Raw genomic sequence first — 24,335 nt, forward strand, 5'->3', positions numbered from 1 at the left:
CCCAAATATTTAGATTTTGGAGCCATTTTCAACGAGTTGTAAATAACTCACTATTAGAAAATGGGAATCAAGTTGGGGTAGAGTGGGGTGCGAACCTCGGGCCTCTGATCCGAGAGTCCGCAACACTAGCCACGGGACCACGAGCCGATTATAATATGGCACTAAATGTTTGTTGTTTTGATTTCAGGAAAAGATAGAGTACATCTTCCTCGTGATATTCACGGCGGAATGTGTGATGAAGATTATAGCGTACGGCTTTATAATGCACGCTGGTGCCTACTTACGAAACGGGTGGAATATTCTAGATTTTACTATTGTTGTCATAGGGTAAGCAAACATACGTATGTCATATCGACTGCTCCAAGTAAGACAGCACTAAGTCATAAAAGATAGTTTTGCAGAAAAGCAAATTGAAAGTTTGTTTTTTTTTCCATATTCTTGGGTCAGGATTCATATGTTTTTAAAAATTGAAAAAATGTATATTGGTCTACACTTTCTAAGTAATCTAGTACTTTATTAGAATTCCTACTATTATATAGTGTTTTGGGACATAGTGCTGTTTTCTTCGGAATTCGTATTTCAGCTATGTGTAGTATGTTGATTTACTTCTCTATTCCAGGGAAAATCAAATAAATTATTAAACTTTCAATGAGCCATTTTATTTAAAAAAATGAAAAAGATATCAATTATTAACATAAAAACCACCCAAATTTATGATATTTTCGAAAATCCTAATAAATAAAACTATTCAAGGCGGGGTGTTTCTTGTGCGTTTGCGCACATTTCTATCTGTTGGTGTCATTTTTCTTTTCCGAACAGAAGATATACCTATTACAGAACCCACAATATCAAAAAAATCTTCTGAACTCTGTAAAATAAAATAAATCATTAATAAAACCGACATTCATGTAACTTATTCGGTATCTACAATTGACTATCGATGGCAATACACAGTGATAGGAATTCCATCATACAACTGTTGTATCAGTAGCATCGTAGAACATTCCCGTTTCCTCATTAAGATACATCATTATTATTTTGCCTGTTCTGCTTGATATACCCATTTTTAACACACCAAATATACGTATATCTCTCTATTCTCAATCGAAACACAATACACTAATTACTCGAGACAAGTTAGTAAAACTGAATCGGAATCGGAAACATTTCAGAGAACCCTCGTACACGGTGTTTCAGAGCCAGACCGCGAAACTTCAGAGGAACATTCCTCATAGTAAATTTAAAAAAAACTTTTTTTTTTACTATTTCAAAATGGAGTAAATCCTTTATTTCTCGGAATAGCATTCCTCCCACAAACCCCTACGTTTGAAATAACACTGATTTGTTACGCCACCAGTTAGCGGGATGGTTCGGCGGGGGATTGACAGTGGAGAGGCGCACGTGCAAACTAACCGAAGTATCAGGAATTACTAAACTGTGGAGTAAATGAATTTTAATGCTTGCTGTTTGCGCGGGGGGAAAGCATAGACAATTTTTTATTGAAATAATTTGGCCAACAATTTTTTTAAATATTTTTGACTATGCAAAATATTAAATCATTTTAATGATTGACAAAAAAGGTTTTGAACAAATATGTTACCTGGGGGACCCTAGATACCCCCTTTAGGCACGGGATTGAATATATTTTTCATACTACGAAAACATATAAAAAAATTGAATCTAGTGTCTCCTAAGATACCCTTACCTACCGTTCTTTCACGGAGACTGGACCGCTGTGGACGTGCAAACCACGAGCCCAATGCGTGATTAATATGCGCAGGTACTGTGATGTCTAGCGATGTATTCTTTATTTATCTAATTAAGATTGATACTAGTGTTTTTTTATTTCAGTATGATAAGTACTGTATTATCCAACATAATGAAGGAGGGATTCGACGTGAAGGCGCTGAGAGCATTCAGAGTACTAAGGCCTCTCAGGCTCGTGTCTGGAGTTCCCAGTAAGAAATATTTACTTTTACCTTTTCTATTTTATACTTATTCTTTTATGTAGAGGTCAGTGCTAAATAAGCTCCTGACGTCACCGCACCCGGCGAAGATCTATTGTGACGTGTCCGCGTAAATAGTTCTCGCCCTCTAAGCCTAGATCTTTAAGGAGCTTGGCTGCTGTGTGGAAGGGCGAGAGCAAGGAAAATCATTAAAGTATCGGGCTATTAGGTAGGGGGCAAGCTTGCGGCTTCTTTTATGATATACAGCATCACATTCACATAGATGTGTATTTTTCCTCATCTGCACTGCAGAGCCTACTTCAAGATGTCTCAAATAGGTTTATTCTTGCAGAATGTTGGTTCAATCTGTAGTGTCCTCTAAGGGCTCTAGTGATAACTCTCACTTGATTTTGGCTGAGATTTATAAGGTCAAAAGCAAACTTATGGGAGTACTCATTTATCAGTTAGTACCTTTGCATTGTGCTGCGGGTACTTTTTGCTAAGGCATTATCCTCTGCTTCCTGGCCCATACTTGACCATCGCACCCCCAGAAATATACTGTCGGGAGTCCAAATTTGGCTGCTTTGTGTAATGAATGCGATTTAACTTTTTTTTATCTCTCTTAGGAGAAATATGATGTGACTACACGATTTTTTTGAGCGATATATACTACAAACTCAGTATTCTTTAAAATTAATTGAGTAATACATACTAATCGCGCTACTTGCCCATTAGCAGATGCACGCTCGAAATGCTGGTTCGCGGGATGTGTTATCCTTTATTTTGCTTCATACAGAACCCTAAATACAATGACTAATTCAATCATGAAAATATATTTTAAAGATATGTGTTCTACCTTTAAAAAATCTATAAATAAATGTTTATTCGGTGATTTGCAGGTTTACAAGTAGTTTTGAACTCAATATTACGCGCCATGGTGCCTTTATTCCACATCGCTCTTCTGGTACTCTTCGTAATTATTATCTACGCCATCATCGGCTTGGAGCTCTTCTCTGGCAAACTGCACAAGGCGTGTCACAACAACTCCACTGGTAAGAACTAATTATCATAGGCAACTGAAATGTCTTGAAATTAAATCACACCCTCTCACTTCTGTTCACTGTGCTCCATAATCCTAATAATAACTTTACCTTCGTGAAAAATTGAAACACTTATCAGATCATGACTTACCTCTTTGTTCACATTCTAAAAGCACTCTCTTAATTCCCATCCGTAATTTCTTGTTCTTTACAGCCCATGCTACGCAACTGTAGTATCATCACCACCCATTTACTATCAAAGACGTTCCTACAGCAACATGATTTTTTTATGTTTATTTTTTTAATGGGAGTTGTTGTATTTTTGACCATGCTTATAATGTACGAGGTTTATATTTCACAAGTGGATTTTATTTTCAGGCTATCTTTATCTAAATAGTGTTGGGAGAGTGAACCTTTTTAGGAACTTCTCCACATTTGCTTGATGAAGAGAGAGCGCAATAAAGAGAAGCCGGACTATTGATAGACATCAGTAGGTCTTCTGTTTCACTTGAAGAGATCGCACCATTTTGCGTCCAGCTTTCATTTTTTGTCCTTATCACCAGTGGTGTAGTCGGGTAGGAGCGCACCGGAGCGGAGCTCCGGCACTTTTTATCTGAGCGGAGCGGCGCTTTGGCTCTGGTCAGGAACAAATATTACGTTTCAAAAAAATATATATTTAAGTCTTTTCAAACAATTCGAGATAACAACAAACGTATTTATTGCCGATAACTGGCAAAACTCTAAACATGTGCACCCCCCCCCCTCCCCCCACCCACTTCCATCCAACTTGACCATAGTGGTAGCGCTGCGCTCCAGTACTTTTTTTATTTAGGACTATACCACTGCTTATCACCTGAACTATTCTGACCATGGATGATACTACCTCTTGTAATAAGTAATTGTATAAATCACGTATGAAAATATGTTTCATATCTAAACTCTTCCCTCATCGTATCCGTTTAAATTTTTGTTCGAATTTAAGAGAATAAATATAAAGTTATTAATAAAATTATCTTTTTTATTGGTTCGTTAAAAGAAATTGCCATTTGGAAATTAACCCATTAATGTCCAAATATAACAAAACAAAAAAGATCTTTGACATTTTATTTCTACTCCTATATTTTTAGACTGTCGACACTGCATAGTGCAAGCTTTAGTGCAAAACACTAAGCCAGGTCCACTACTGCACCCTCAAAACGCTCTTTATAGGAGGCTTCTGCGTTCGTTCTCGGACTTCAATTTTCGTGATGTAATCCAGCTACCTTATATCTTATATTTTCCTAAAGCTCAAAATTCAGAAATTTGGCGTTTTGAGTTTTGGTAAGGTACCAGATTTTGCATTCACATATTATTATTCATGCTGGGTTTATTTTCCCACATCCAGGCAGTCTTAAAAATACTGTTTTGTGGATAAAACAGATCCGGAACCTAAAAAACCGGTAAAAGGAAATCTATGTAAAATTAACTAGCTTTGCGGTGTACTGGTTAAGTGCATTTGCCAATCATGCACAAGTTTTTAAGTTCGATTCCCAGCAGGATCAACGAAAAATATATGTTCGATAGGTGGCTTTTTCTGCAGTGTTCTATAGTCATATGGACTGTTACCTGAAGCTCGAGACTTATCATCTAACTTTTGTCATGTAATGGCTTAAAAGTTGGCCTTGCCATACTTGCCATATTTTGTGCTGTGATTCACCACTGCAATTGGCTATCTGGTCTGTTGTGGTGCAAAAACTACAAAATTCCGCAGAGTTGGACCGAATACAGATCCCTGTGGTACTCCAAAATAAAACTTACTTTACTCAACATAATCTTACTTGCTGTATGGTTTCACAGGTAAAATAGTAGACGCGCCTCATCCATGCGGAGAAGAAGGCTTCAAGTGTAACAGTGATGAAGTATGCCGCCTGTACTGGGAAGGGCCTAATAACGGAATCACCAACTTCGACAACTTTGGTCTGAGCATGTTGACTGTGTTCCAGTGTATTACTCTAGAAGGATGGACTGACGTCTTGTATTCAGTAAGGAAAATAACTTAATCTGCTATGGCAAAATTTTTTTTTAAAGTTATAGTAGAAACAAAAAATGTTCTGGCAAAAAAATGAACCATGAAGTGGATATATTCAAACTGAATTTCAATTATTCCAACGTATAAAATATTTCATTATCAGCATCTAACTACTTGATAAGACTTCGAAATTCACCATCCTTATAAGGTGTATCCAAAATCACCTCTCCCTCCTCTGTTGTCTAATAACGTCGATCAAACATCCTTTTATTATTTTAATCCGATTAAATTCACTATCCAAATTATAAGAAGCCATTTTGAGCAGACTGACTACAGCTAAGTTGGACTTGAGAATGATAGGTTAAGATGACAATAGAGCTCCCAACGCACCACAGTTATGAGATTACTCGCCATCACGATACACTAAACCACAACACAACATGCACAACATTTTGTAATTTGGTCCAAAACATATTTATGCCAACTTACAAACTGAATTTTAAGCCACAGTTGGAGAGAGGACCTACAAATTCTACGCCCAACCTGTACGAAGGCTGGGCGTGGAATCCCTTATACCAGGTGTATGCATAATTCTTTTCCGGTTTCACTAAGAGATGGCGCTACCAAACAGTACGCAGCGTATGAATTTGACACCACGTCAGTTTGTTCATCTGACATTAACCTACAAACACACAGTTTAGTTCGCCAAACAATAGCGTCTGTGTTGTATTGTTCAGTGATCATGTCGACGATTGTGCCTGAAAAGAACATTTGCGCCACGCATTGCGTTTCTTATTTAATAAAAAGAAATAAGCTTTGGAAAGTCATCGTTTGCTGGTAGAAATGTATGGTAAGACATAGTTTCAACAATATAAACGTGGTAATTTCAATGTGAAAGACAGTGCGCGCTCTGGTAGACCACAAATGTGTGAAAACGAGCAATTGCAGGCGTTACTGGATGATGATACAACTTAAATTCAACAGCCATTGGAAAAGCATTAAATATGTCACAATAAACAATCAACAGACGTTTATGAGCGATGGGGAAGATTATAATAAACTCACGCATTGATCGAAAGACGACCAAAACGGGCCAGAAGACATGGCAAAGTGATTTTGTTACACGACAATGCGCTGTCTTACACAGCAAAACCAATGAAAGACACCTTGAAATCGCTTGGATGGGACATCTTTCCTCACCCGCCGTACTCCCCGACCTGGTGCCATCTGACTATCACCTCTTCGCATCAATGGGGCACACGCTTGCAAAGCAGCACTTCAGCAATTTCGAGAAAGTTGGGATATGACTGGACGAATGGTTTGCCTCAAAAGACACGGTTTTTCTGCCATGGTATTCTTAACTGACCTAAAAGATGGGCGAAGTTTGGAGAAGCCGATGGAAACAATGTTAAATAACAAAAAACCAGTTTCCCTTGAAAATTACGTGTTTTCTTTACCACAAAAACCGGCAAAACCTTATGCATACATTTGGTATATGCAAACACATATTTACTAGTATTTATTTTATTGACTTGCTTTATTTATTGACAGATTCAAGATGCAATGGGAAACAGTTGGCAGTGGCTATACTTTATCTCCATGGTAATCCTTGGTGCCTTTTTCGTCATGAACCTAATTCTTGGTGTGTTGTCTGGGTAAGACTTTTTATTTATTTATTTTAAATATAAAACAAAACAAATAGTTTCTCACTGGGGTTACCTGTGCCAAATACACTGTATACCGAGGAACGAGGTGGCTCTGGACACTTTTTTGTATATTTTTTAAGTTCACGAAGATTCGGGTGGACAAAATAATTTAAACAAGTCAATCTTTTAAGTACACGTGAAGCACATTACCACTATCATATATATGTTATTTTTTGATTTGCTGGTTTTCGAAAAGTGTCCGGAGTCACCACTACAAGTGTGGTGACTTTGGACAACTTTGAAATTCTCTCTGTAAAGAAAATTCAATTGAAGTTGTGAAGACAACATACACCAAATGACCAAAATATTTGTTTTTTTGTTTTGGTGTTGTGCTTAACACATGTAGGGTTTAAAAAGTAAGAAATAAAACCTTTTAATGAAAAAAATGGGCACTTATTTATTTTATTAAAACAAAAACAAGTTTTAAATTGTAATCTTTGTTCCAGGGAGTTCTCGAAAGAGAGAGAAAAGGCGAAAGCTCGCGGAGACTTCCAGAAACTGAGAGAGAAACAGCAGATAGAGGAGGATCTCAGGGGGTACCTGGATTGGATCACACAGGCTGAAGATATAGAGCCAGAAAAGGATGATCGCCAGAATAATCAAGAAGGTACGAAACTTGTTTACTATTGCATCAGGCACCATTTATGCATATTTTAAATTTAAATTTTATTCAATCAGAACTGGTAATTCAACAGTGTTTGATTATTTCCAAATGCTTGCAGAGTGGCTGGATTTCCTCCCTAGAAAGTTGTTTATATTTAAATTTATTTCAACAGAGAGGGAAAATTTTTTGAGAAGGGGATATGGAAGTCTGGGTATTTAGAGGGCTTATGACCTGTCATTGGCTGGTTTACGTGGGTGAGATTCATCCGGCTGAACGTGATAAAGGTTTCAGCTCTTTTACTTCACAAAAGTCAACAGATGGAAGATTTGAGGAAATGTGGATGTTCAAACATGGGCAGAATGGTGAATGTTACACAGTGTGTAAAGTGGCCACTTAAACCAGCCAATGACAGGTCATAAGCCCTGTAAATGCCTAGACTTCCATATCCCCTTATAAAAAATTTTCCCTCACTGTTGAAATAAATTTAAATAAGAACTGGTAATGTTTACAATTTTTAAAATTTTATACTAGATATTTAAAAGTCAGATTCTCTCTGCTCCTATAAGATTTATTTTTCTAATTTAAAATCATTATCTGTTGCACATATAATTTATTTAAGAATTTTACCAGTAATTTTCATTTTGGACAAATAAGTCATATTTGAAATATTCCCGCGCGGTTTGAACGCGCCAGGAGACGGTCAATTTACATATTTTGAACAAAAATTTATTTTGTTCATTTATAATGTTTTTTGTTTAAAGCACGTAAAGAAATTAGATCCATGATGACTGGTAGAAAAAACATTGAATAAATAAATAAATTGAACAGATAAAATATCGGTTTACTCGTGTACATATATTATGATAAATAGGTGCGAAGGTTTTCACGGTCACTGTTATCAATATTATGTATCTTTTTTGGGTGATACCGTGTATGTTGGATTTGATCCGACGTTTCGGCTACCATTGCAGGAGCCATCTTCAGGGAAAACTGTGTGTTTTATAGAGAAATGTATGTGTTTATGTACTAGTAATTTGTACCGTGTCACAGTCAGCAGTAGGCACATTTTAAGTTTTGTAGGAAAGAATAATTATGTGTATGTACTAGTAATTTGTACTGTGTCGCAGCCGGCAGTAGGCACATTTCTATTCGTTTTTGTCATATGTAGTGCTGGGAACCATGTTGAATTTAATTTAAGCCCGTCGTCTTTGTTTATATTATTTGGATGTCTGTGTATTTCAATTGCCTCTTTTATTATTCGTGCACTATAATTACTAGGTTTATGTAGAATTTTTGGTTCAAAGGCGAAAAAATGTCCTGTGTCTATAAAGTGTTCCGCTATTGCGGATTTGTCTGGATGCCCAAGTTTACACGCTCATAATATTGATATATTATGATGTTGATTTTTCCAGGCAAGGTCCAGAATATCGGAGACTCCTCCGATGGCCTCGGTCCCGATGGAGAAGTCCTGCAGGAGTCGTGCTTCCGGTTGTGGAAGAAGGACCTGGACAAGATGAACCGCCGCCTTCGTAGGTCTTGCCGCAAGGCTGTCAAGTCGCAGGCCTTCTACTGGCTCATCATCGTGCTGGTCTTCCTCAACACGGGCGTGCTGGCTTCAGAACACTATCTGTAAGTAAACGATTTTCAAGCTAGCGCTTTTTGCTTTAACTGCGATTAATTTAAATTTAAAATCGTTTTTAGGTGGCTACTTTTTATCACAGAGATTATTTAAATTACGAAGAAATAAGTCAATTCTTATTTGACAGATAAAAAATAAGGTATCATCATCCTCATTATTCCCTTTCCGCACCTAATGGTGCATAGGGCACTGCATTGGTACACCAATCGCAGCGTATCTTGATCATTTTTGTTCCATGAAGGTAAGATGATCAGTCTTAAGCTTCAGGTACCAGTCAAGGGACTATAAAATATTTTTGTGTGAAAACACCCCTTTAAATAAATATTTCATATCAACCATGTCGGGAATCGAACCCGAGACCTCTTGCGTGGCAGGCTTACGCGCTGGCCATTACACCACGAGGCCAACGAGGTAACTAACGTGGGTAATCTTAAGTCTGGTCATGTCAAAAGCAAATAGAACCAAAAGGCATGTATGACAAGATGTAATCTTTGTTTTTAATTTTTGTTTAAAATTGTAAGATTCAATATGTCCATGTATTTATAATTTTCTCAAACAGAACGGTTTGGGTAGGTAGGAAGAAATTGCCTTAAGGCTATATGCCGGCCCTTATATGTTTATATATTTTATGTTTTGTAGTTCTGTAGTAGATTCTTGGGACCTAACGGCGGAAGTTATTTGGATTAAAGTAAACACAATCACACATCACAAAACCTTAAATATGTTCTGTTCCTACTTTCCTCATGGAAATTCACATTTGCGAGTGATATCCGAGTTTTTTGACAAAGTTTCCGATACACTCTTAACGTCCCCTAATGAAATTTTCCTGATTATTGGTGATTTCAATATATCTAATGCTGCCTGGCTTTCGAATCCCAGTTTTACTCACTGCACCCTCGATCCTAAGGATGATCCACTTAGCAAGTCTCTATGTAATTTTATGTCATTTAATAACTTCTACCAGTTCAATTCGCATGCCAATACTCGTGGCCGTATTCTAGATGTAGTTATCTCCAACTTTGACTGCGTAGTCACCGAATGTGTATCCCCATTAACACTGGAAGACGCCCATCATAAGACTCTTGTAATTTTGCTCAATTTACAATTCAAAATTCTTCCCGATAATCAAAGATTTGTTCGTTTATTTCATAAGGCAAACTACGATGATGTTTGTGCCCATTTAGATGATATTAATTGGTTCGATACTTTGTCTAATCTGAACATGGAAGACGCAACCCAGCAATTTTACGTTGTTCTAAATGGAGTTATAAACAATTTTGTTCCCAAGCGTCTCACAAATAATAATTGCCGATATCCTCCATGGTACACTCGACCGCTAATTAAGTTAATTTCAGAAAAAAAAAAATTTCACAAAAAATGGAAAAAGTACTCTCAAGCGTCTGATTATCATACTTTTTCTTTGCTGAGGGAAAGACAAAAACGCACGAATAAGGAATGTTACCTACATTTTATCACAACTGCTGAATATAACATTAACCGAGAACCTAAACTTTTCTGGTCTTTTGTCAAGTCCAAGCGAGCTGGGTGTGATGTGCCTCTTCAAATGTCCTACAAAGATAATTTGGTAATTGGCGGTCAGAATATTTGTAATGCTTTTGCGGAATATTTCCATTCTGAATTTTTGGAAACTAATGCATCTAGTTGTAGTGTTCCTGCCGAAGAAAATAGTGTAATTGATCTTAATGCTATAGAAATAAATGAGTCATTGGTAACAAAATATCTCAAAAAACTTAAAGTCAGCAAGGGTGCTGGCTTTGATGGCATACACCCTTTTTTTATTTCTAAATGTATTAAACAGCTTGCGCGTCCTCTTACTTATCTTTTTCAATTATCAATAAAGGAAGGCACGTTTCCTGAAATATGGAAAAAGGCAAATATTACACCTGTGCATAAAAAAGGAAATAAGAGTCTTGTAGTAAATTATCGACCCATTTCTCTTCTTCCCATTTTTAGTAAAATCCTTGAAAATATAGTAACCGATCAGCTCTTCGATGTTATAAAACCACATATTAATCCCAATCAACATGGATTCTATAAGAAACGGTCAGTTGAATCAAATCTTTGTGAATTTACCGATATTGTTTTGAATGCAATGGATGCAGGTTTTCAGGTAGACGTTTTATATACGGATTATTCAAAGGCTTTCGATAAAATAAGTCATTCGGTCTTACTTCGCAAGCTTTGGAACATTGGTATACGGGGGAATCTGTATCGTTGGATATGTTCCTACATTAGTAACCGCAGTCAATCGGTCTCACTCAAGGGATTTAATTCATCATTTAAACCAATCCCATCAGGTGTCCCTCAAGGTTCGCATCTTGGACCCTTATTTTTTATTATTTATATCAATGATATAAGTTTATGCATTCAAAACTCAAATTTTTTGCTATACGCTGATGACAATAAAGTATTTAAAATTGTGTCTTCAATAAATGATTGCGAAGTTCTTCAAGCTGACTTAGATAGAATCTGTTGCTATTGCAAGGACAATCAGTTATTATTGAATTCTGATAAATGTCTTGTCATGTCATTTACTCGAAAGAAAAAAAGTATACTATTTGACTACAAACTATCTGGGAAAATTGTCAATCGTTCAATGAAAGCGAGAGATTTGGGTGTACTGATGGATGATAAGCTTTTATTTAGAGATCACATAAATACAATAGTAGATAAGGCGTACAGACTTCTAGGGTTTATCTTACGAATCTCCAAGCCATTCTCATCACCAAATACATTAAAACTTCTTTACTATACTTATGTGCGAAGTCAACTCGAATTCGCTTCATTAGTATGGTCCCCTCAATATAATGTATATATTAATCAAATTGAAAACATTCAAAAGAAATTTATAAGGAGCCTGGAATATCGTTTTGGTAACATTGAAAATGATTACGGCGCATCTTTGATCAATTTTAATATAGAATCACTACAAAAAAGGCGCCTTAGATATGATTTAATTTTTCTTTTCAAAATTCTCAATAACATAGTTGATTCGCCGTATCTTTTACAAAATATTGGTTTCCGTTGTCCTCTTCGCTATACTAGATTAAATTCCCTTTTTTATGTACCAACTTGTAAAAACAATTATACCTCGAATTCATTCATTAGACGCACCTGTAGAAATTATAACGGACTCAGTATTGATGTAGACATTTTTAACTGCACGTTGCATTTGTACAGAAAATTTCTTCATGGGGTCGATTATTTGGGATAGTTGCTGAATGTACATCTTGAGTGGTTTATGCTATGCATATGTGCCGCATGTAATGTATATGTTTGTGTATGTTTTATATGTGCGTTCATGTGTGTGCGTGGATGGCTCGGAGTGTACATTCGGTATTTTTATTTATTACCTCCATGGAAAACGCAAATGTCAACAATTATCTTTTTTTCACTTAAAATTCTTTTTTTTATTTATTTTTTGTCACATTTAATGTTTATATCTTTTTAATTTATGAAAACTTAATTGGTCTTTTTATGTTAAATTTTTTTTATTTTTAATACTGATTTTGTATGACTGTATGTTTTCTAAATAAAATTAAAAAAAAAAAAAAAAAAAAAATATGTATATAAAGTGTCAAATAAATAACCACAGCTAGCAATGTATGCCAGAATAGACGTATGTAGCGGTCCATTCTCTCTGCCTACCCTTAAGGGAAAATGGCGTGATGGTAGTAGTAGAAGTATCTAGCGGTTAGGATTTGAAAATTTGCCGTAACATGGCTTTGTGGGATTTTATTTTTGCGAATAGTTTTTTTGCATTTGTAACTTATGTTTACCTGTTGTAAAATGCAAAGAGAAAATTATAATAAATAAAAAAAAATAAAAAACTGAAAGACGTTTCCATTGTTTCCAGTAGATAGCAATCTCTGGGTCGCGTTCTGATCCCCCACTCCACGCTACATCTTCCTCTAGTAACTCGTTTCTGTTCTAGCCGTTCATCTAGCTCTCTCCATAAACTATGCTCCATCTTTATATAAATCCCCCAACCAAAATTCAACCCTTTCCTAGTACTATTTCCTTCCTTTATAATTAAGCAGTGGTTGTCAATACTTATATTATTATTTTTTTCCTTTCAGTCAACCTGTCTGGTTGGATAACTTCCAGGAATACACAAATACATTCTTCGTTGCTTTATTCACACTGGAAATGATGCTCAAAATGTACAGTTTAGGCTTTCAGGTACGTATCTATTTACTAAAAATATTAACCTTGTTTATATCAGCTTACAAGGGGGTACCCAAAAGATACCGAACTGGTATTTTAAAAAAATAAATCAATCCATTATTTCACAAACGCTATCCTTTTAAGGCTGTAGTTTGGTAAAACAAACGCAAAATTAGGAAATCATACAATTTTGCCATTTTAAAACGAATTATTTTTTTTAATCGCGCAATAATAAAAAAATTAAAAAAACATAAATTAGATAAAAACAATATTTTTTAAAGGTATTTCTGTTAAAAAATATACTTAAAAATTTTATGTAACTAAAATAAAATTACTTTTAGACCGGCAGATTGCGCCATTTCAAATTTAGACTAAACTTAGGTATCTGGGATCTCAATAAAGACTAAGTATAGAACTAAAATTTGCTGTAATAATTTAAAGAAGTTGAACATGAAAATGGCTGAAAACAATAAGGGCAGGTCTGAAGGTCATAAAAACGTAAATAAGATGCTGTTATAAATTAAATATTACAACCAGAATTATCTTCTTTTTAAAAAAAAAGATAATACAATTCTATAAAAAAAGGTTGCAACCAAAGTATTTAAATAATTTTTATTTTTATTTTTTAGTATTACCGAAGGCATAATTTTACGTAGAAATAAAGGAAAATGTAATAAAAATTTATGTGATTAAAAATGCTTGTATTTCTTTTCAAAATCAAAAAATTAAAATTTGACTTCGACCACTTTCATGTTTAACTTATTACCTTTAAATAATTTTGGCAAATGTTAGTTCAATGCTTAGTCTTTATTGAGATCCCAGATACTTAAGTTTAGTCTAAATTTGAAATGGCGTAATCTGCCGGTCTAAAAGTAATTATATTTTAGTTACATAAAACTTTTATGGGTTTTTTTTAACAGAGATACTTTTGAAAATATTGTTTTAATGTCATTTATGTTTTTTTATTTTTTTATTATTGCGCTATTAAAAAAAAAGGGTTTTAAAATGGCAAAATTGTATGATTTCCTAATTTTGCGTTCGTTTTACGAGACTACAGCCTTAAGTATCTTTTCATTAGGGGGACTAAAAAGAAGTCGCAGGGGGCTAGATTGGGTGAATAAAAAGTCGTACATTTTTTAGGAAAAAATTATCGTACAGGGAGGGATGTCTACGCAGCAAAAAATTAAATTCTTCAAATAATGAGGGTTACTTCCTTTTTCCCAAACACAGTCTATATAAATCTCTTGAATGGCGTTGATTTCTTGAAATTTTTGCAGCTTTATGAATATAAGGTATCCGCCGGATATCGAGCTACTATTTGATATCCGGCCGGACACCAAAATTAGGCCAAATAAGCCGGATACCGGACAGTTACGGGGTATCCGTTTCATCTCTAATAATAATACGGTTTTGTTGCATTCTTTTCAGGGTTATTTCGTTTCACTGTTCAACCGCTTTGACTGCTTCGTGGTCATAGGATCCATCGGAGAGATGGTCCTTACCAACACCAAGATAATGCCTCCTCTCGGAGTCTCTGTTCTGCGTTGCGTCAGACTTCTTAGGGTCTTCAAAGTTACCAAGTGAGTACTTACTGCTTTTATTTATTTATTTAACTTTTTGTACATAATGTTATTTGTACATTGGCGGGCTTATTGCCAAATGGCAATTTCTTCCAACCAACCAAAAAAATAAAAGTTTTATTTTTATAATTCAAGTCACAGAACAAATTCAACGGAGAAAAAAAAAATAAAAAGTTAAAAATATATAAAAATAGAAATAAACGTATTTGTTTATAAATTACCTTAAATCAAAACTATTACTCAATGGAAAAAAGGAAAAAAGCGGAAAGAGGAAAAAGGAAAGGAGGAGAGATTAAGGAAGAGAAAGGAGATGTTTCTTCAGACGTGATTTAAACAGAGATAATGTAGTAACATCTTTGATGGTGGATGGGAGATGATTCCACAGTCGAGCCGCATGGACACTATATGAGTTAGAGAAGAAAGAGGAATTGTGTATGGGTATTAAGAGAGTGGCTTGAGAATGAGAACGAAGAGGTAAACCATGAACTGATAAGCGTTGAAATTTTTCACACAGGTATATAGGAGCGTTAGGACTATGAAGTACATTGAACAGAAGTGAGAGGGAGTGATAGTCTCTCCGCTGTCTAATTTTGAGCCATTTCAGTTGCCTACGATAATCAGAAATGTGGTCATATTTCCTAAGACCAAAAATGTACCTTATTTATTTATTTATTTATTTATTTATTTATTTATTTACGGACAAAGTCCATTATAAACATTACAATTAAAAGAAATTTTTACAAAGGAATAAAAAATATAAGGAACAGAAATAAGCAGCAAAGACAGATGATAGATTTTTTAGATTAAGTAAAAAGCATAGGCTAACTATACAGATTCTTTAGCTGATTTGTAAAGAAAGACATCCTTACACCATTAAAATCGAGATCTTGATGATCGTTCACCCGCCTGATCATTCTGGGCAAAGGCGACTGTGCACCATAATTGGTCCTGTAGTGACCGAGGAAAAGCATTTCATTATTTCTTAGTCTACGGGTGGGAACGTTAAAAAGAATCTTTTGCAAAATTTCAGGGGCATCAATGAGACAGTTCATAATTTTATACATGCAGATTATATCTGCAATGCATCTGCGTTTTTCAAGACTTGATATGCTTAAAAACCTCTCCATATCAGAATATGAATAGTCTCCTCTTTCCAATCCCATCTTCCATGCAATTTTTCTTATAAAACGATGTTGAACTGATTCAAGGCGCTTGATATGAACAGCATAATGAGGGGACCAGATTACAGATGCATATTCAAGAATAGGGCGAACTAAAGAGCAATAAAGTGTTTTAAGTGTAAGCATACTTTGGAAATTAGACGTAGTTCTATTAATAAAGCCTAAAATTTTTAAGGATCTGTTTACTATATTATCAAAGTGTTCCAGAAAAGTTAGTTTATTATCTAGGATCACTCCAAGATCTCTCATAGAGGTGACAATCGAAAGAACTTGGCCATTAAGTTTATAATCAAAAATAAAAGGATGTTTACATTTATGGTATGAAATAATTTTGCATTTATCGATGTTAAGTTCCATGTTATTAGTTTTGCACCAAGTATGAAATGCATTTATGTCTTCTTGGAGTCTGACACAGTCATCAATATTTTGCATGTATTCTGAAGTCGTTCAAGTTTATCGAGTTGCTCGCAGCTTAAATCAGTCATGGAAACATCAGCGTAATCTAGAATGGGTAGTAGTAATGCTTTTACAGTTCTAAGAACTATTTCCAATCAATTTGAATTCAAAAAATGTTTTTTTATGTATCGTTTTGTCATTGCTATGATTTTTTTTAGTTTTGTAATTTTGAAATTATTCCCCCCGTGACGTCGCAAGTTTTCTTCGGTGAGTCATGTAGCTACCAAAATACACTAAACGTTCAATAAAATAGCTACCTGGAAACAGGAAATCTATCACAATACATAACAACGCTATAATTTGTTGGTTATTGTTTCCTAGAACTTGTAACGTTTCAAAGTAGTTAATTTTGATTAAAACCATTTGTATCTAAATTTGTTGCAACAGAGAGGGAAAACAATTTTGAGAAGGGAATATGGAGGTCTAGGCATTTATAAGGCATTGGCTGGTTTTTATTTATTTATTAATTTATTATGGATAACTTATACAGCGCCATTTTCAAAATATAATACCTCAAAGGCGCTTTCTGGCGGCCTCCGTGGTGTAGTGGTCAAGACGCTTGACTCACGCACGGAAGGTTCCGGGTTCGATTCCCGGTGAGAACACAAAAATTAAAATGTGATTTTTCTCAAGCTTGGTTGTTCTGTAATGTAATTTACCACTGTAATTGGGCCTCCTGGCCTGTTGTGAGGCAAAAAAAAATTAAATAAAAATAAAATAAATAATGAAATTTACATAGTGATTCTATAGTTAACAAAAATAAATTATTGAAGCTTTTAAATTTGTAATTTAATTAATACCATTTATTTTGTTGACACATGCTACGGATTTATTCAAATGATTTAGAGAACAAGTGGGTTTTAAGTTTTTTCCGAAACATCACTTCACTTTCACAGCCTCGCACCTCTGCTGGGAGAGCATTCCATGCCATAGGGCCTGCGACCGCAAATGCGCGTTCACTAAATTTAATGCGCTGTTTGCGTAGAGGTAAAATAACTTTTCCTCTCGCCGTAGACGTAGCTGATCTAAGCGTGAAACACCCGTCAGCTAGTTCATCTGGAATGCAAAGTTCCCTTAGATATTCCGGAGCAGAGTTGTGCAGTGACTTATACATAAGCCAACAGAGTTTGTATTCGACCCTCTGTGGAAAACGCAGCCAGTGTAGTTCCCGAAGTAGTGAAGCGATATGTCTGAACTTAGAGATTCCGAAAATAAGTCTCGCTGCAGCATTCAATACAGATTGTAGGCGAGTCATTTATGTGGCCACTTTACACACTGTGTAACATTCACCATTCTGCTTATGTTTAAACATGCACATTTCCTCAACTCTTCCATCGGTCGATCTTCCATCATGATTTTTTTCGAATAGACGAACTTTAAAATATTCCATCTTTTGCTTGTGGTAATGCAATGTTACATCACCGCGCGCAAGGGAATTATTTACCGCAGTCTTTAAGCGTTAACAACCATACAGAGATTCAAAACTGAAACGAGACATTTTGAAACCTTTTTGACATCTTGTATATATGTATTTATTTTTTAATAATATAAAACTGACCTGGTTTTTTATATAAACAATAATTAAATAAATAAAGTCAGTTCTTACGAAGAGACGGTTCGTCTCGAAACCGGTAAACAAAACAAATATCTACCAGCATTTATTGACATTTTTAACCACAAAGTACATGCTTTGAATATTGATAGTAAATCAAATCTAATTCTTGTCTTTCTACATAGATACTGGCGATCTCTCTCTAACTTGGTGGCGTCTCTGCTGAACTCCATCCAGTCCATTGCCTCCCTGCTGCTGCTGCTCTTCCTCTTCATCGTGATATTCGCCCTCCTGGGGATGCAAGTGTTTGGAGGAAAGTTCAACTTCGACTCCACACAGGACAAGTCCAGATCCAATTTTGACAGCTTCTGGCAAGCTCTACTCACTGTGTTTCAAGTAAGACCAGTTCGATTTTTAAATTGGTCCAAAAACTCCTAGCCAAAATATTCGAACTGAATGATAGGGGTATCCGAATCACCCTCATGTATGTTGCGCGATTTTGCACAGTTTTCGAGTTATGATTTTTTTAATGACTTTTTGAAAATTTTGAACCGAATCGGTTTTAAATTTTTTTTTAATTTCTGGATTTTTTTTTTGTAACTCATTTTTTTAAAACTGTACTTTCACTCATAAAATAATCAGCTTCGTAACATTAATGGAAGCTACAAAAGTTTCGACCTAAAATGCAAAATTTAAATTCAAGCGAGTCAGATTTGAATTTTCAACTTAAAATTAAAAATCTAAAAAGGCCATTATTTAGTTTCTAAGTAATTTCAAAAACTGCACTAGACTCTAAGCTTTTGTAATATTACAAAAAAGTAGTACTTAATTTGATATTATTTGCTGGAATCAGCCTTCAAAAATCTTCTTCCAAGTCGCTCCCTTAATGCTGAGGATCATGATCACCATGAACACTTCTCATAAGTCTGTTCAACTCCAGTCTGTCCTCAGCCCGACGAACTGACTCATCAAATTTTAGCCCCGTGGCCACCTTTATTTGGTCAGTCCATCTATATGGGATGCTACCCCGGCTTCCCCTACCTTCAACTCAGCCAGACATTATTGCCTTTTCTAGATTGTCTGGCTCACGTCTAGCAATATGTCCAAAGAAAGACAGTATCCTTCTCAAACACACCACTGACGAGTTGTAATATGGAGCTCTTCCAGTATTGATGCATTCGTCCTTCTGGCTGTCCGAGGCTCACGCAGCAGCCTTTTCCAACACCACATCTCGAATGCATCGATCCTCTTTCTCTCGTATGCACGCATTGTCCACGTTTCAGCCCCATATAGGAAAACGGAGAATACCAGGGTTTCCATCAAAGATACTGAGGTGGAAAACTTCTCTGTCATTCTAACCTTGTGTTTACTGGTACTCATATCGCCATTTTATCACAGTTATTTTTTGTTAGTTTACTCACTTTCATCATCATAATTATCCTTAGAAATCGGTGGGTCAAAAATTTTCAAGCACCCATTTAAAAAATCGTAACTCAAAAACTACTCAAAATCGCGAAACATATATGGGGTGATTCCGATACCCTTCAATATGAGGCACCTTCATTTTACCTTTGGACTTCACTTCTTCGCCCACGTGTATATATTATATTTGCATGTCCGCAGACACTTTTTTCTTATACAATCATTCAATGGACACTTCTTTCTCATAGGATCCACTCATATGGACCCTTATAATTTTCTTACATTTCGGAATATTTTACATGATGGTTCGAAGTAATATTATTTCACTAACATACGACACTTGTTTTTTGTTGCTTTTTTTTATTCTCTTCAATTTACAATCGGTCATAGACAATAAGAAGATTTTATGAATGATTTATTGAGCGAGAAGTCATCAGGTGACCATCAACAATTGTTTGTCCTCTTTTAGAATATACTCCGTGATCTGATCTGCCTTTTAACTGGGCCGGATAAATCATATTGAATCGGTGCAACATCTTCTGCTTATAAAAGTAGCATGGATGATTGGCCCCGAGAGGAGAGACTACACTTAAGGAGAAATGAAGTCATTGTTAAAAATCTTAAGTCTAAAAAAACGTAGAAATAACATTGACTCCATATTTATGTTTAATTTACTAAATGGCTACACTGATGTACCATCGTTACTGGAACAAGTAGCATTCGATGTTCCGATCCGCCGGTTGCGAAATAATAATGCGCTGTTTCTTGATCAGCACAGTAAAAACTATGGATTGCATGCACCAATGTCCCGATTGTGTCGCATCGTAAACTCAAAACAAGATCTGGACTTTTTTGGTGTAATTTATTTAATGTATTAGCTGTCACTCTTGGGGGATCTGCGGCTGTTGCCCTCAATCAAAATACATCCATCATTTGCTATAGCCTTAATCATACACGATGAAGAAAGGAGAAATTCGATAAAATCATTGAACAATACAGTCCACAAAGGTGGTCCCAAAACAGAGCCTTGAGGACACCCACATAAAATCTCACGTGATAAAAGTGTAATACCAACGGGATACACAACGTTTCGATTTGAAAAAAGTTTATTATAATTTTAAATCAGTTTCCAGGTATTTGTCAAAGTCATAGCTTGGATAGAATCATTGGCCACCAAGCATGATCAAAGGCACCTAAGATATGGAGTAATTTAACGAGGACATATTTTTTGTTTGTGTTTTTAGCAAATTCGCTTATCGAAATGACATCTTCGGTAGAAACATTGGATCTAAACCCAAATTGTTTAACATTTATCGGTCGAGTTACATTTAAGTGAGACTCAAGTCTGTTACATATTAGCCGTTCCAGTATTTTTCATAAATCCCGTTTTCCAGCAATCTGGGAAGACACTTTCGGAAAGGCAAATATTAAACATGGTAGGGAGTTTAAATGGGGCTAAAGACCAGCACCTTTTTACAAGCGCAGAATCAATTTGATCTAGACCAAACGCTTATTATTTATTTATTTTTATTTATTTATTCATTCAAAATTACAAAATTAAATATTTATGAACTTATTAAGGCTTTTTAGACTATGCCAGTGTCAAGCCACAATAAATAACAATAAAAATACATGGTAAAATTAAATAGATCAAATTATTATGACATAGAATAACAATCTAGAAAAAAAAGGTAAATGTAATAAATAATAAAATTTCAAAGAATGCAATGCAAAAAATATAATCAGAAATATTTTTTAAAATATAAATTATACAAATTAAGAATCACATATAATAAAATTTACAAAATAGTGGTATCATTAAAATCAACAAAATAATAGTAAAATATGGTAGTTTAAAAAAAAAACAAAATAAGAGTATCATTTAAATCAACAGAAAAAGAATATATATATAAAAGCATAATTGAAATGATAGTTGAGATATGTATTCTAGAAACTCACTCAATACTATAGACTCCTATAGTAAGAAATATAAGAAATAGGAGCAATAAATCATATGCCAAATAATAGTACGTACTAAATTAAATTAAACAAAAATACGAGTACATAGTGAAAAAAAAAACATAAAAATTTAGATTGAGATTGGAAACGATTTTTCCAACTTTTGATGAGGAGATAGGTGGCGATGGCGTAATAAAGACTTGCCATATTTTATTGGTTTCCAGATACTCACAGGTGAAGATTGGAACGCAGTAATGTACGTGGGCATCCAGGCTTACGGAGGAGTGGCGACATTTGGTGTCCTGGCCTGTATCTACTTCATCATTCTCTTTATCTGCGGAAACTGTATCCTTTTACATAGAACTGAATGTCACCATTTTAACATTGCCATCTTGAGCGTTAGAGCAGCGGACTTTATAATACGGTAGACCTTCAAATGAAAGCATGTAGCTTGGGTTGTTAAATATCTATTTAAATGGTGTTTTTACAATATAATATTTCATAATCCGTGGACTAGCACCTGAAGCGTGAAATCATGAAATTCTCATATTTTTTACAGGTATGTCTTACGAAGAAATTTAATTATAATGTCATATTTGTCCATTTATTAAATTAATTATTTATTTATGAAACCTTATAATAATGTATCAGACATCTTGCTCAATGTGTTCTTGGCTATCGCTGTGGACAATCTTGCCGATGCGGAGTCTTTGACTGCCATTGAAAAAGAGGCTGAGGAAGCAGAGGTAATAAAAAACATCATCAAATTTGGATCACAATTTTTTATTTTTTTTTGTTTTTAAAGGAAAACATAGCCAAATGCCAGAATTAAAAACTGTTTTTGAGAATAGAGCTAAGCGATCATTGGTTGGTTTTTGTGGCCTTTTTACACTTTACACACTGTTTGACATCCATATTCCTTCAATTCTACTTTCTGTTGATTTTTGAAAAAAATTTGCTCCTCATATATAAACCTTGCTATATATATAACTCCCAAGTTCATGAAATCTAGTCTTTGTCTTTGTCTGCGAAAATTTGGACAAACTCAAAATATTGTAGATTTAATGTTCTGATTGATTGAACTCTTAAAATTATTTTTTTTCTTTAGTACAATCAATAATAAGATATGGTATAAAGTCGTGGGGACATTCGACTAAAACTAATATTAAAATGATCCAGGGTCTACAGTTCTCTATAGTTAAGCGAGTTGTACCTGCAGAGATTTACGAACAAAGAAGTAATAATGATCTCCTGTACAAAACAATCAAAACTCTGCCTGTTCGAGGACTACTGTGGCTTTGCATCATTTTGGAACAATTTCATAGTAATACATTTAAGTTTCCTCTCAAACATAACCATAATACACGCTTCACGTCTATTGATGGCTTGGTAGTACCAAAAGTATGTAATAAGTATGTAAATAGAACTGTCAAATATTTAGTACCTAGAATTTTTAATTTATTACCAAAAGAACTTAAATTTAACTCACATTGTAACAAGAGCAAAATAAGAGAGTGGCTACTCGATCAAGAGTTATATATAAATAGTAGCTTAGGTGTAAATATTTTTTTTTTTAAATATATTTTCTTGTATTTAAAAAATAAATTTAGGTATTATTATTTGTATAAACATGTTTATTCTGATCTTTCCGGCTGTTAATTTTTATCTGTTATTCATTGTTTTTATAAATGTAAAAAATAATATTAAGTTAGTATAAATATAATCTTCACCAACAAGCTACAAAAAGTGGCTTGGTGGGATTTTAGTTTTAAATAAGTAATAAAACAAGTAATTTTTTTTTTTTTAATTGTAGAAATGTATAATTATACTATTAAATAAAAAAAATGTTGCCTTAGTAAATATTTCTGAAAAGTTCGCAACATCGTGGGTTTTGTTGATTTATTTTGTATTTCACAGGATGACGGCAAGAAATCTCCGACGCCAATAGGAGCTGGAGATGACGCCAGAGACCAGAACCGAGATACTGATGAAGAATACGCCAACGAGGACATGTATGACACTGAGAAGTATGTGGCTACTGTTGTAATTTAGAAAAAAATGTGTCACTTACGTATTTCTAAATTGGCTATGGAATGCCCGCGGGCGCTTAATTGTGTCGATAAGTATAACAGTGTGACATAGATTTGGGTACCTGGATACCCAAACAAAGACGGTAACAAGGTAACTTATAAATTGGCAGGGCTGGGAGCCGAGCAGAGACGAAGGAGCATATGAGGCAAGTGAGGCTGAGCCTCACTAAGAAATTATTGCTATTCACCAGTACCTAATATAAATTTTAATTCGCACTATATCAACACATTATGAAGATAAAAAACTAGCAACCAATGAAAAAATGCTTAAAAATTCCTTTAAACATGGCCCTTAACTTAACATTTACGCGTATTATACTAGAACATAAGATAAAGGGTCCTTAAAGATCAACATCACTCGGCGTATTGTAAAAACGTGCCAAGTGCCGCAAGTAAAAACTTCATTATTTTAATTAACGCTGTGGTTGAGTTTTGCTTGAAAATAACGAACATAAGATAAAATAACACGAAATAAATAAAAAGTATTCATAAATAAATAAAAGTTTTTCATAGAATAGAATCCTTTCCTACAGTACACCGCCAATACATGTTTCAATAATTTGTTCCACTCTGTTCCATTTGAATATTACGTTTTATTTATTATTATATTTATTTTATTTTATTAACATAAACGGCAAATCTGCCTTTTACAAACATTTATAATACTTAAATATTTGGCTATAAATTTTTTTTTGTTTAAAAAACATAAATTTTCTAATACCCAAGATTTATAAAAAAAATTAAACCTAAAAATTATACATAATTTATATTAAAAAAAATAACCTTAAAATTATACAGCATATTCAGTAGAAAGTTTAAATAACAAAACATTCTACAGCAATACAATAAGAAAATCATTAGTACTGTTTCATACAGCTGGGCAAAGTGAACAAAAAAACTGTATATATTATGAAATGCATGAATAAATAAATATAATTTTTTTATTAATTAAGTTTCATCGTGT

At 34.5% G+C, this 24,335-nt stretch overlaps 1 protein-coding gene across 2 annotated transcripts in view; it reads left to right on the forward strand.

The window, feature by feature from the left end:
• Positions 1–24,335, forward strand: part of Ca-alpha1D (Ca[2+]-channel protein alpha[[1]] subunit D) — a 154,385-nt gene that overhangs the window by 6,557 nt on the left and 123,493 nt on the right. For both annotated transcript variants that reach the window (XM_088243056.1, XM_088243058.1), the window contains exons 4-16: positions 188–327; positions 1,852–1,958; positions 2,846–2,998; positions 4,823–5,007; positions 6,546–6,649; positions 7,147–7,307; positions 8,717–8,933; positions 13,044–13,146; positions 14,560–14,711; positions 18,086–18,296; positions 21,506–21,626; positions 21,933–22,027; positions 23,199–23,308. In XM_088243056.1, coding sequence (XP_088099182.1) covers positions 188–327; positions 1,852–1,958; positions 2,846–2,998; positions 4,823–5,007; positions 6,546–6,649; positions 7,147–7,307; positions 8,717–8,933; positions 13,044–13,146; positions 14,560–14,711; positions 18,086–18,296; positions 21,506–21,626; positions 21,933–22,027; positions 23,199–23,308 — 1,859 coding nt within the window. The remainder of the gene's footprint in view (positions 1–187; positions 328–1,851; positions 1,959–2,845; positions 2,999–4,822; positions 5,008–6,545; positions 6,650–7,146; positions 7,308–8,716; positions 8,934–13,043; positions 13,147–14,559; positions 14,712–18,085; positions 18,297–21,505; positions 21,627–21,932; positions 22,028–23,198; positions 23,309–24,335) is intronic.

The sequence above is a fragment of the Micrasema longulum genome, unplaced genomic scaffold, assembly GCF_059751315.1.
Source record: "Micrasema longulum isolate JH-2025_06_02 unplaced genomic scaffold, ASM5975131v1 h1tg000184l, whole genome shotgun sequence".
NCBI classification, from domain to species: domain Eukaryota; kingdom Metazoa; phylum Arthropoda; class Insecta; order Trichoptera; family Brachycentridae; genus Micrasema; species Micrasema longulum.